We start from the raw sequence: 14,481 nt of genomic DNA on the forward strand, positions 1-14,481 counted from the left end.
AGTATGTTTGCTGGTTTACTTTTTGTATGTGGTGCAAGTACATTGATCTACATTTAATGTAGATTAGACTACATTACATTTAGATTTGACTTACTCCATCATACCTCTACATTTTATGTGGGACATCTATTAATGTACGAATTGTCTTAAATTTTTGTGTATGTGCTGCCATCTCTCATCTGCATTTCTAATGTAGACAGTTTATAATAGATGGCAGCATATGACAGAAAGCTTTAAAAATTGCCCGGTTTTGGCTTACAAAAGCCAGAATTGAAGAGTCAAAAGTGCTATGTGATGATACAGAATATCATTACATAAAAAATTATAAAAGTAACAATGGTTTTTTTTATTTAAGAATCCCCCCCCTCCCTTAATTCTGATTTGATTTTTGACAATTTTAATTTAGTCCTGGACAGTAAAGACAAAATCATAAATTAAATATTTTAATTATTATGGGAACCTGTATGCAGGGCTTACTTTATTCTTCAAACGCACTCTGAAAGGGTTTTAAAAAAAAAAAAAAAACATTTAAAGAGCATCAAATGCTTGATTTAAAGGAAAGTGCATAAACAGTTGTTCTCCACTGTTTGTGTTGTACATACACTGTGGAATTGAGCCAATTAGCAAGCAGAAATGCATCTGATCATGATCTTTCCTTTACAGTTAGAAATTTATGTAACGCTTTTGAGCGGGATACCAAAATATAAACAATTATAACTTAATGATCAGTGGTAAAAATTTATTTATTTTTTTTTTGGTGTTTCCTAAAACCCACCACTACCGAATAGCTGCATCAGCAGTTTGATATAAATCACAAACTGATATTTGATCACGAAGGCTTCATTTTGTATTGCAAAATTTTTTAAAATAAATCTTTATATATTTTAATGATCCTGAATGTCTGTGGGAGTATCAGAAAGAAATTCTTTTTAAAAATGTTGATTTTTTAAGCAGTTGTCCACTGAGAATTTGAGATGTTGTTTTTAATTTTTTTAAATTGAAATAAGCACTTTGCATACATATGGAAGTATCATATATATGTATATTGAATTATAAAGCAATAGAAAAAATGTTCTTGAGAACCTTTGAACTTTTTTTTTTGGATGGGATGAATTCCTTGTGTATACAGATGTTTTTTGTACCTTCATAAAATTTGAAAATTCATGTAACTAAACAGGTTTTAATGAAATTTGTAATCATGCAAACAATGTTAACTATTTTTGTATCAACCTTTGGTATGTGAAAATTGAAAGTACACGAGTTTTATTCATAGATGTTGCCAAATTTCATGTGAACATATTTTCATTGTTAAGTGGATTCATAATTGTACATAAGTAAAACCAATTCAGTATCACTGCCATTGTTATTTATGTGTATATAAAGTTTGTGAATAGCAATGATAATAAAATCTGTATAGTTAAATTTCATTTGTTTTTATTTTTCATTAATACTTTACTGAGACTGCACCTTAAGGTACAAAGATGCGCAATGTGCCTCAGGAGATTGGCAGAAGGGCACCGATGGCAGAAATCACAAAAAAAAAATGAGAGGAATTTTTACGGGCCTTTTTCTATCATGGATGAGTTAGTCTCGGGCAAGGATAGCATGGTTTTTTTATTGGAAATTCATGTTTTTCATTCAGAAAATCGACCACAGAACGCATGCAATTTAAGGCCATATTACTCCATATATATGGAGCAATGCTCCTAAAGCCCAACAACAACAAATTACAAGCTGATGCACACAAACTTGCAAAAATAAAATCATTATTTTACGTACATTATATATATCACTAAAAATATTAAATTATTTTTTGTCACTAGGCGGAAAAAAAAAAAAAAAAAGTTTTACCAATGAAGAATTGTTCATTAAAACAATTTTTCGGCTATTGGTTCTCCACCAATATTATGCAAGAAAGGCTTCAGCTGTAAGTTTCACCGTCTAAAGACTAGACACTGCAAGGTGACTTGAATGAGGTGTTTACAGCATCCTTCCTCTTGCTCAGACTACACGCATGAGAGCATAAATTCAAATTGAGGAAAGATGGTTTAGGGGATAGACATGTGGAGGTTTACCATTAGCCAGTGGGTGGTTGATTGTTGGAACAAACTTCAATCTGTTGTGGGTAGTTGGAATAAATTCAAGAAAGAAGTAAAATAATTGGAGGGGATGGACAGGTGATGTGGTTTTTTTTTTCTGGCTGATGCTTTATAAGCTTGTTTGCTGGCATTATGCCACCATGACCACTAATAATAATAATGCAACAGACTTATTAGGACATTTTATACATGGACTGTTTCATTTAAAAGGCACCAGGGCCCACCTCAAAATATTTTAGGCTTAGTCTTTGTTTTCTGGACTTTGTCATATTTGGGATGAAATTTTTGAATTTGGTGTTAAAGTTTGGCTAAATATTACCGTTCAGATTTTGAGAGATTTTTCCAGGCCATGGCACCCCTCAATGCACACTGTTGGTATTCAGCAGGCTGGAGCCAGTGGTGTTATGGTTTGGGGACTGTTTGTGGCATGCTCTGGGTTCCCCCAATCACCATTAATGGAGTGCCTACCTTCCTATTGTCACTGGCCAAGTACATCCCTTCATGATGACAGCGTATCTAGACAACTCGGGCAGCTATCAACAAGACAATGCACCATGCTAACTGGTTTCAGGATAATGGCAAATTCTTCATCCTGCCATGGCCACCCAACTTTAACCGATCTCAACCCAATTGAACACATTTGGAATCTACTGGAAAAGGAGATTCAATGCTATGGCCATCCGCCTGACCATGTCTGGTGTTGTTGCCAAGAGATATTAGGTAGGTATTGCTAATGCGGAGCAACCCAGAGATTCAGGCCTCTGTTCTAAATGTACTGAAGTTTTTAAATTGATTGAATAACTGAGATGTATATACACAGACAACTAGGAGTTTTTTTAAATCGAGTGTCTAAAATGATTACAGTATGAAGAGGACTAAATGCAGGCCTATTAAACAAAACAACTTATTTGATAACTCAGAACAATAGCAACTAGTTATTAGTTTTATTAACTTTTTTTCCTTTTTCTTTTTTTTTTACAGTAAATGTAGCTCATCTTGAGAAAAGCTTATTACATGTTTAGGCTATCAAACATAAAAATAGCATTTTTTTTTAAATTCCAAATTCAGGGAAACATAATTAAAATTCAAGGTTTATCTGTACAAATATAAAATATTTAAAAATCTAAAAATAATAATTTAAAATATCCTGCTAATACTTGCTCCAAGATCCAACAGCATATCACTTATTAGCTGATTACACAATTAGTTTCATCATCTCTAATTTCCCCATGAATAGATAAAACAGGCTTTAAAGACAGAAGAGGTTTTTATAGTAAAAGGCTGATCCATGGCATTTCATAAAATATTAACTTGCTCAGTGTTCTCGTCCCTCACTGGATTCACATTTCATTGTGCAATATCACAATGAAGTTGTAAAGGCTCACACTGAGTTACAAAAGCTCTGTCACCAGTAGCTCGTGCATTATCCACACATGCAGTCTGTATAGTTTTGACTTGTGACACCATATTAACATATTTTGAAAATTAATCAACACAAATTTTCAACACCAGAATCAAAGTATTTCAAATTCTTCATCTGAAGTATCACAATTTCTGTCTTCTCTGTGTTCAACAAAATCTATATTAATAAGAAACAAAAGTGTTTGAGTAGTCGAGATTTTTATTCATATTTAATTACAATGTATAATTAATATTAATTATTTTCTCTATTTTTTTAGGTTAAAGTGGGGAAAATTAAACTTATTAAAAAAAATCTTAATTACAATACAATCTTATAATAACTGACTTTGGTATTATAATCGTATAATAATCATATAACTGAAATTCAAAAACTGACTAGATCAACGTAATCTAGTGCCATAGCAAATTATACATTTAACTGCACTTGCATTTTAACCACTCGGCTATGTCAGGCTATTGTTCTCGGGCAGCATTATGGCAACTTTGGCAATATCACAGCACGAAAGACAAAAAATGTACACTTACACTGCATTGCAAAAAAATAGGTTTTTCATAAAAAATAGGTTAAGCTGGAATGTAATCTCATATACACTACCCTGCCTTTAGACAAAAAAAAAAAAAAAAAAAGTTTTACTGTATCGTTTAATATTTTGTGCTGGAACCTTTTGCTTTTATGATGGCCTTCAATCTTCATGGCATACTCTCAACCAACTTTTTATAAATGTCAAGTGATATGTTCCTCCACTTGGCCTTTAACCCAGCCACCAGTTTGGCCTTGTTCTTTGGGCGATTGCGACATGCAAGTATCCAATGATCCAGTACACCCCAAAGATGCTTGATAGGGTTCAGATCAGAACTCTAGGCTGGCAAATCCAACTTTTCCATAGACTGGATGCATGTCTCAAACCTATGGGCTTTCCCAAAGTATTGCCATAACATTGGAAGTGCATAATTGTCCAGGCTGTCCTGGTATTGCAACAGCATTCGTGGTTTTGTCGATAACGACTAATGGGTCAAAGCCAAACCATGAAAGGAGCTCCATACCATGACACTACCTCCACCAAACTTCATTGTTGGGAGGATACAATCAGGAAGGAACTGTTCCTCTGGCATTCACCACACCCAGGAATGGCCATCACACTGGTAAAGTGCAAACCTCGACTCATCTGTCCATAGAACTGTTTTTCACTGCTCTAACAGTCCAGATTGCACTCCTTACACCATGTTAATTGGTGTCTAGCATTTGTTGAGGTGATCAATTCTGTTGAACGTGTCATCTTGCATGCCCACTTTTGCAATTGTCTGTTCAAAGCTCAGTGTGCATATTTATAGCAGGTCCTGTGACGCGGGGACCCGTTTCCCCATTCATGGAGAGGTGTCCAGATATTAATGGCAGGGCAGTTTATATACACACAGATATTTCAGATTATACGTATTGGCAAAGAGTAGTGAATAACTGAGACACATTTAGTTAAATCTATAGAATACATATTTTAAAATTCATGTTAGAGATTGTTAAAAATATATACAGGATAATATAAAATATTTGTTTTTGAACATCTACAATCTGGATGGATCAAGTACCATCCACCCAGACTGAAAGGAAAAATAATGATCAGGGTCTCTGTTTCTGTGATAAGCAATATGCAGTATGGCATTACCAATATCTTAATTGAGCCTAAAGGTTATGTACTAATACATATTTACTTATGTAAACTGTAGAAGGAAGGGAATGAATCAGATTGGTCCACTTGATGGTGGTGGTTTGACTGTTGATGATCCTGAATCAGATAGCTGAAAAACTGAATGAGTATTTTGCATCTACATTCACACATGAGGAATTCTGTAAAGAGGAGGAGGATGGAAGTTTACCAAACTCTAATAGGGAGCTAAATGATTTTGTAATAACAGAGAGCCAAGTGGAAGAGAAATTGTTGAAGTTGAAACATAAAAAATGCACCTAGGACGAATGGAATCTTCAGTTACGTTGAAGGAGGCAGCGAGGGAAGTAAGCAAACCCTTAGCCTTAGATTCAAGGGAGGTCCTCATGGACTGGAGATGTGCAAATGTATCCCCAATTCACAAAGGGGTTCAAAGGGTGGCACAAATAATTATAGACCTGTTAGTTTAACTTCTGTTCTGGGGAAAATAATGGATTAACTGGTTAAAGAAGTGATGTAGGACCACCTAGACAAGACTGCAGTAACAGTTCAGACACAGCATGGGTTTGTTAAGGGGAAGTCTTGTCTGACCAATCTGATTGGATACCATGATGTGGTCAAAAAGGAACTGGATGCAAAAAATAATTTTGAAATTATATACTTGGACTGCAGGAAAGCTTTTGATACTGTTGCACATGGAAGACACTGTACAGATTGGAGCATATGGCATTAAGTGCAAGTTTCTGCAATAAATAAAGGGATGGTTGAATGGGAGACGGCAGAGAGTGGTAATAAATGGACACTGCTCTACGTGGACTAATGTTATTATTGGAGTCCCCCCCAGGGTTCTGTGCTGGGCCCATTGTTTTTTTCGGTATTTATCAATGATATTGATGAAGGTGTATCAGGGTTAATGTCTAAGTTTGCAGACAATATGAATGTTGGCAGGGTTGTTAATGACAGTAATGTTAGTACACTACTGCAACAGAATCTAGAAAAGTTGAGCAGATGGGCTGAGAGGTGGCAACTGAAGTTTAACATTGACAAATGTAAAGTACTGCATATGGGTAGCAGTAACCCCAGAGTAACGTACCAACTGGGTGGTATTACACTCTGGGTAGTGGAGAATGAGAAAAGAACCTGGGGGTAATTGTGCAGTCAGATATGAAGTTCTCTGAGCAGTGCAGACGGGCTGCCAGAGCAGGTGATAAAGTCTTGTCAACGATATACAGGAATTTTTCTAGCATGGACAGGGAGGTGATTATCCCGTTATACAAGGCAATGGTCAGGCCACACCTTGAGTACTGTGTACAGGTCTGGAGGCCTCATTTTAGGAAGGATGTAGAGTTGCTAGAACGAATACAAAGAAGGACAACAAGATTGGTGAGATGAACAAAGGGGTGCTCTTAGCAAGAGAAGCTTTTAAGTTCTGCAAGTTGCAGCATCTAGAGACTAGGCGCCTGCAAAATGATCTGATTGCAGCATATAAGGCCTTGAATGGTTTGAGCATGCTGATGGGATACTTCTGCTTGCTCAGACTAAGGACCTGAGGGGGCATAGATTCAAATTGAGGAAAGACAGTTGTAGAATAGATGTGCAGAAATTTGCCTTTGGCCAGTGGGTAGTTGATTGCTGGAACAAACTTCCATCTGTTGTTGTGGAAGCTGATAGCTTAAATAAATTTAAGGCTGAACTAGACAAACATTTGGAGTGACTGGATGGGTGAAATGGGAATTTTTTTTATTTTGGCTGATGTTGTATAAGCTTGCTTTCTTGCATCATATGCGTCAACTAATGCTAATATACTTTAATTTTATATAAAAAAAATATATGTTATAAAATATATGCATAGTGTACGTTGATTATTGTTGACCCCACAGAAAACTAATGAGATAAAATCAAAAGTTATGAGTTGACTTACCATACCCAAGCTAAAAACCACATGTGAACCTTGCTATGGATAAATAAAATAAAATAGTAGAACCAGTATAAGAAACTTCTAGAATAAAGGCTTGAAAGTGGTGACCCTGTGTTACTGCATGTGAATATGACCTAATATGTGAAATGTTAAGTTTAGACATAATGAAGCTTGGTTGCTGATGAAGTAGGAAAGAAAGAACCTAAATCCCATAAGCAAGTGAAGCACTTGCCACAGGTGCTATGTTGCACTGCATATATATATATATATATATATAATAGCATTAAGAAAATATGTAAGAGTAGGGGGTGGAGCATAATTGTAGTGAAAAGGAAGATAACATTAATTATGGATCAGGGACACTGATTCATAAGCAGACGTACCCTACAGCCATAATGTATATATATTTTATGGTATGAATAAGGTGTGAAGAAGATATTTCGTTTAATCCTACTGAATATACAGTATACACGAGAAGTGTGAATTCAATGAAATAGATAAGAAATGTAGCAATATATTGTAAGATGAAGTGAACAAGTAAGATTTGAAAAAGAGACAGATAGTTGGCAAAAAATTAAAATAAGATATGAAAAAGCAACCAAAATAAGACTACTTGCAGTGTTTTTCACAATTTCAGTGTCTTTGTCAGAGGTCATCCACCGAAATTATGAGAAAGATGGCAATGTACAGTAAACCCCCGCTATTCGCGGTCGCTGATTTAATATAAAATGAAACCTAAAAAAAATGTGAATTTTAAAGCGCCGTGAACATTTACCGCCATAAAAAAACATGGGCGTGGCTAAAATTATCTTCACCGGTCAAAACAGCTCCTCGGTGGGTGGGGGGGGAGGGGTCACAAAATTGCGAGCGTGGATGTTTCTCGCTAATCCTTGTTCAATATGTGTTATGCTCTTGTCATGGAAGGTTTCGTCATTTGCTTTTAATTTATATGCTTATAAATTGAATAAATTTATCAATTTATCAAATTGAATAAATTTATCAATTTATATGCTACAAAAGTGATAAATCTACCGTTTTGCAATGTAAAACAGACTTTTTTGAGTGTGTTAATGGCAGAAAGTGACTTTATTGTGGACAAGTTCTTTCTAACCCACACAAAAATATGGCTACGAATAACAAGGGAAATGTGAAAAGATCAAAGAAGGTGATGACATTAGCGAATAAACTTGAGTTATTAGATAAAATTTCTAATGGTGAAAGTGTCTCCTCAGTGGCAAAACATTATAAAATCAATGAGTCAACGATACGATCAATCAAGAAATAGGAAGAAAAAATCCGACGTAGTGTCCATGAAAACGCGCTAATTACTTCAAAAATTTGCTCTGTAACTCGTGATGTTAAATTAGAAAAAAATGGAAAAGGCTTGAAATCTGTGGATAGAAGACAGAACTCAAAATAAAATTCTGTTAAGTTCACTCATCATTCGTGAAAAGGCAAAACTCCTTTATCAACACTTTAGCAAAACTGGTGATAGCACTGGCGGGATAAGTTTTTTAGCTAGCAAAGGCGCTGGTTTGAAAGATTTGTTTGAAATTTCTAATAAATATTACATTTAATATTAAATTCTTCCTTATTTTCATTTCGATGCCATATTGCTTTCAATTTCACTATGTACTGTCTATGTACATAGTCATATTATGAGAGTACATATAATACATACATAGACAAAATTTTACACTAGTTTTTCTTATATATTTCATACTTTGGAACGGAACCCCTTTATTACTATGGGAGCCATAACTCAGTATTTGCGGCATTTCTCAGGAACATAACCCCCGCGAATAGCGGGGGTTTACTGTACTTGCTTCTGTTTCTGACATGTTCTGTATGCTACGGTGCACGTGTGCTGTAGACACGTGTTAAGCATGAAATTTGAAATTTTGCGGCTAGAATAAGGTCTAATAAATTGTGCCAATAAATGTAATTATAATTATTATTAGTAGGGCATATGGATCATGGATGACCTTACAGAAGCAAGCAAAAGGATTGAAAAACTAAAGTAATGATATCCAAATGTAGGAATAGGCAAGAAGAAAGGAACTTACCATTACCTTGTAAGGCTGAAAATGACCGATGGCAGCGTGCCAGTATATTTATGTATACGTTCACTAGCAGTTCCAAGCGTTAGAAATCGGGGGTGAAAAAATAGTAAATAATTGGTAGTGTCTGTAAGCTAGCTGGATGTATAAATTGAAACGATATATGTGATGATGAATGCTGTTGAATACATGGTTCACAAACTGCCCAGGATAGTTGAGAGATATAATAGCTTACAAAATAGCGGTGAAAAGCTGCTAAACTTTGTTAAGGTGAAAAATAGATTGGGTAAAGGAAGATGGTAAGTATCCAGCTATTGCATTCATAAGACTAATGGCTCACAGGACAAGAAGTAGGAACAAGGAAAGCAGAAAGGTGAATGAAGTAGAGGTATATAGATGGGCTCGGGTAGTTTGGGGTTGCAAATCCCGTCCCTATAGATAGGACCCTGGATGAATGTCTGGGAGTGTGTACATCATGTATTTAAGGTCAGTTGTGTGAGTAAGATAGAAAAAGGATATTAACATGACAGATAGATAATGAAAATTAAAGTTAAAACAAGTATAAATATATATATGGTTAATACACTGTAATTGGCCAATTGGTGGGTACAAGTTTTCTAAGTTGTAAGACACCACAGAGGCCAAGTGCATTATTTATACACTATTTACAAACTTGGTGGATATGGGCTTTTGTCATCAATTATTGCTGATTATGTTGTCTGTATTGATGGCACATAGATTTTTATGTTTGACAATGTTAAGGGCTTTACAGAATTAAAAAGAAGTGGTAGCAGATGGTTGCTAACCTGATGCTTTGCACTAGTATAACATTGGCATGCACTTCTTTAGATATATTGGAATGCCACTGTTTTAAAATTAAATGCATCACGTTTGTTGTACAGGTTGATGGTAGCTTTGTTGTTTGTTTTTTCTAGTTTGAGCTCATTGGGGCATAAGTGTCCATATTCATGATGAAGTTTGGGCAGTTAATTACTGTGAAGTCATCTATATATCTGTAGATGTTAAGTTCCTGTGGAAATGAGGTTTCAGACTAATATAGATATAGGTTTACTATTATGCATGAAGCATGACTTCCCATAGGTGTTCCATTAATTTGTTGATATACAGTCTTTCCATCATATACAAAGTTATTGGAGATACATAGGTTCATTAAGTTGGTCGGTAGGTGGTATTGCAAGTTATATTCTGCCTGTATATCTTTAAGCACTGTTTTTAGCTTGGTTTGGTTAATACTGGTAAACAAACTATGTAAGTTAAAAGTTTGTATACTGGAAATGTTATTCTGTAAGGATTTTAATACTGGTAGGTTGTTGCCTATAATTCTGCTATTTGGTATGATGTTCAAGGGTTGTAGTACACATCATAGCACAAATTAATCTTTGTGAATTTCTAGAGTATGTGCATAAAAATAAAATATATTTAAATATTTTATTTTTATGCACTGGTTCATCAATCATAATGAGAGAAAAACAATCCTCACAAGCACATATCAGGTAGGCCACCACTGATCTTAATAACTGTGGTCTCCGTTTCTCCAAGTTCTGTACTGCTGATTACCATTTTTATAGCTCCTGGTAAGGAAAAAAAAAAAAAGATGTAGTTGGAGATTGCATGGAAATATGAAAGAAGAGGGGAAGGAATAACCACATCCAGTCACAGAAATGTTCCAAGGAACTTCTTTTTGTATGTGTGTGTGTGTGTGTGTGTGTGTGTGTGTGTGTGTGTGTGTGTGTGTATACGTGCATACATACACCATCTTGTTTAAGGATAAAATGCTAGAACACATCTTTGGTAGAGAACTCAGTTCATAAATTTTAAATGGATGAAGTATTTGGTTAAACTATAGCCTAAATCAATCCTTAGCTTTCCAAATGATGTCTGTCCATGGTTTACAGGGTGCATAAATCTTTTCTCAGCTGGAATAATCTCCATACAGTAGAGTGACTGTCTAGGAAACCCACAACAACTTCCAAGTCAGGTTCTGCTGATTTAATTAAAATATCTTTTGAAATAAGGCACATTTAAATGGCTGATTTACACCATGATACATTCTACCACAGATTAGTGTTTCAAGCATAGTAAAACAATAAAAATGTCTCATCACTAACCTGAACTGTCTAAGACATCAGAATTGAAAGGCATAAGATGTGAAGGCCTCTCTTGTACAATTTCAATGAATGGTTGCTTCTCTCCATCTACAAGTACCTAAAAGGAAGCAAAATAATAATAATATACAATATGTAGGTACACATAATACAACACAAACAAATTTCAAATTTTAGCATATTATTTGTAGGAGAGTATACATGAAAAATTTTCAAAACTGTAAAATATAAAAATCATCCATGTCTTAAATGATCCAACATTGATTCATTTTAGGTTCATTAATATAATTTTTAAGAGAATCTTAACAAGTATTAAATTTGTAATAAAAAGTTTCAGTGAGTTTAATTAATATCACTCTATGAAAATATTAATCTAGCTAATAGAGGAGTACCGTACAATGTAAGGCAATAGCCTCAGTTTTGTAATGTAATACAGTACAGTCTTTATGACAATATAGTGGTTTTGCTACTTGCCACTCATTTAGAGTGGTTTGGGTTTGAGTCCCATTGCTGAGTGGAGGAATTTCTAAAGTCCTCTTCTTCACTTGAGGCTGTAATTAACAAATCTCAGGCAGAGTTCTTCCCATGAGTTATTCTGGGTTTTAAGCCCACACCACATGTAAATTTACCTGTTAACATACACAAAACAAACATATGGATATGTATAATGCCTGGGGGCCTTTACTGTATTACTGTACTTTTGTACTATGAGCAAACAGAGTTTGCTATGAACTGTATCAATGTAATATTGTGGAGGTACTTCATCAGAAGTTTCCTCAGTATGTTAAAATTTATTTAAATTGTACATAACAAATGGCCATTACATGCCATAGTTTCGATGATTATTATGCCTCACTGGCAGATAATCATTGGACTGCCATTCATAGTACACACTTACCTATGGATGACATGCTGACTACCACCAAAATTGTGCTATTAGTAATGGCATACATTTTAAACAAATAACAATATACTTCTCCCGTTGGAGAAGTATATTGTTATTGCTTTTTATTTAAAGTGCATAGTGAAAAACCAAAGCAAACTTGTGAAGTGCCTCACAATTATGAAATGATGCATATCGTTGCAAATTTAGTTTGGTCATAACTGCCAAAAAGAAAACTAAGGCTACCTCTAACTCATACAATAATGTTTTATAGAACTCATGTCATGGGGCTTTAACCTGAAATCGAATTAAATTTAAAAGTGGTAATGCAGGCGGGGGCCCTGAGCATTCATAATGTAAAGTTTATTTCCCACAAAGAGAATAATAAAATAAGATACTTTCATATAATAAAATAAGATACTTGTTAATAGGAGAGACTGCTTCTACAGGGATGGGATACACTTAAATAGAAAGGGTGCAAGAATATTTGCTGATGCTATCGAGGCAGTGTTAGGTGGGTCGGAAAACTGCTAGCTTGGGGAGATTCACAGACTAAAAGGTTAAAAGTAGCCACAGGTAGAGGTGAAGATGATTCTTGCACAACTTCTATTAGAATAAGTAGCGACCTGGAGCGATGGGTGCTGCGGGTTTCAGGGACTGATGGAAATCATCGTGAAACAGGTGGGTATATGGGATGCGTCAGGGGGAATAGGAATAGGTGCATGTATACCAATGCTAGAAGTATAGTAAATATATTTGATGAATTTGGTCAAGACTTCAAAGGCGGATATTGTTGGGATATCAGAGACGTGGTATCACACTAATATTAGGAATGCAGAATTAGAATTTGGGGAGTACAATGTGTACATTGTACACATTGTACTCCCCAAATCTACATTCAGGATAGACATCTACATCTACATTTGCATCTACATTCAGGATAGGAAGGGAGGAGGTGTCGTTGTTAATTAAGAAAAACAAAATCAAAAGAAGTGCATCCAGTTGATATAGATGAACAGTGCACAGTTGAGTCAGTTTGGTGTGACATAAGCACTGCGAAAGCAAAAATAAGAGTAGGAGTGTGTTATAGGCTGTTTGTTTGTTTTAGAGTTTTATGGCGCATTAGCAGTGTGTTATAGGCCTAATGACTTGAATGAGTATAGTGAACAATTGTACAGAGAAATAGAGTGGGCTAGTAAATCACACTGTCTTATAATGGGGGATTTTAACTTCCCAGATATTGACTGGAACTTGTGGGTTGGTCACTCACACTAGTAAGACTTTTGTGGATTTATTGGATGATTGTTTTCTGCTGCAGCATGTTCAAGAGGCAACAAGAGAGGGTAATACTCTTGATCTGGTTATCAGCAGTGATCATTCGTGCATTAAGAATTTGCAGATAAAGGAACCACTAGGTGGTAGTGATCACAGTATACTGATGTGGGATTTACTTAAAGATATAATTACCATCAGGGGTAAAGGAAAGGGTTTTTCTTCCATAAAGGTGAGTACAGTGGTTTCAGACAGTTTTTAAATTCTGTACAGTGGGATCAACTGACGATGTTACCAACAGTAAATTCTAAGTGGGAAGCATTCAAGGAATTAATAGTGGAAGCTACTAAAAGTTTCATACCTATTAAGAAATATTGTTCAAGGTTTAGGCCTAAATGGTTATCAAATGAACTAATGAGACTCGTGACAGAGAAGAAAAACGCATGGGATACATATAAATTATCAAGCGACTCAGAAGCCTATGGCAGATATAAGCTAGTCTGTAATCAGGTCACAAAGGAGGTTAAGCAGGCGAAGGCGGATTACGAGAAATCTTTGGCAAAGGATGCTAAGAAAAACAGCAAGGATTTCTTTACTTATATAAACTCTAAAAGGAAGGAGATGAATCTGATTGGTCCACTTGATATCGATGGTTTGACTGTTGATGATCCTGCTCAGATAGCAATCAAACTGAATGAGTATTTTGCATCTACATTCACACACGAAAAGTTATTAAGGTTTGAAAATGGCAGAAGGTTATCAAATTGTAGCAGGGTGCTTAATGATTTTGTAATAACTGAGAGCAAAGTGGAGGAGAAATTGTTGAAGTTAAACATAAGAAAAGCACCTGGGGTGGATGGGATCTATCCGGTTATATTAAAGGAAGCAGCAAAGCAACTAAGCAAACCCTTAGCCATAATTATGAGCACATCCTTGGACTCAGGGGAGGTCCCCACGGACTGGAGATGTGCAAATGTATCCCCAATTCACAAAGGGGGATCGAAGGGTGACACAAGTAATTACAGACCAGTTAGTTTAAC

General features: G+C 35.4%; 1 protein-coding gene across 2 annotated transcripts in view; it reads right to left on the minus strand.

Moving 5' to 3' along the window:
* Positions 1–3,252: 3,252 nt before the first annotated feature.
* LOC150091823 (cysteine protease ATG4B-like) overlaps positions 3,253–14,481 on the minus strand; it is a 73,345-nt gene continuing 62,116 nt past the window's right edge. For both annotated transcript variants that reach the window (XM_090385834.1, XM_090385840.1), the window contains 2 exons: positions 11,290–11,386; positions 3,253–3,678 (listed from right to left, as the gene is read on the minus strand). In XM_090385834.1, the coding sequence (XP_090241960.1) occupies positions 3,614–3,678; positions 11,290–11,386 (162 nt within the window). In that variant the 3' untranslated portion in view covers positions 3,253–3,613. The remainder of the gene's footprint in view (positions 3,679–11,289; positions 11,387–14,481) is intronic.

Source organism: Mastigoproctus giganteus, chromosome 1, assembly GCF_048544385.1.
Source record: "Mastigoproctus giganteus isolate SK-2022 chromosome 1, ASM4854438v1, whole genome shotgun sequence".
Lineage (NCBI taxonomy): Eukaryota > Metazoa > Arthropoda > Arachnida > Uropygi > Thelyphonidae > Mastigoproctus > Mastigoproctus giganteus.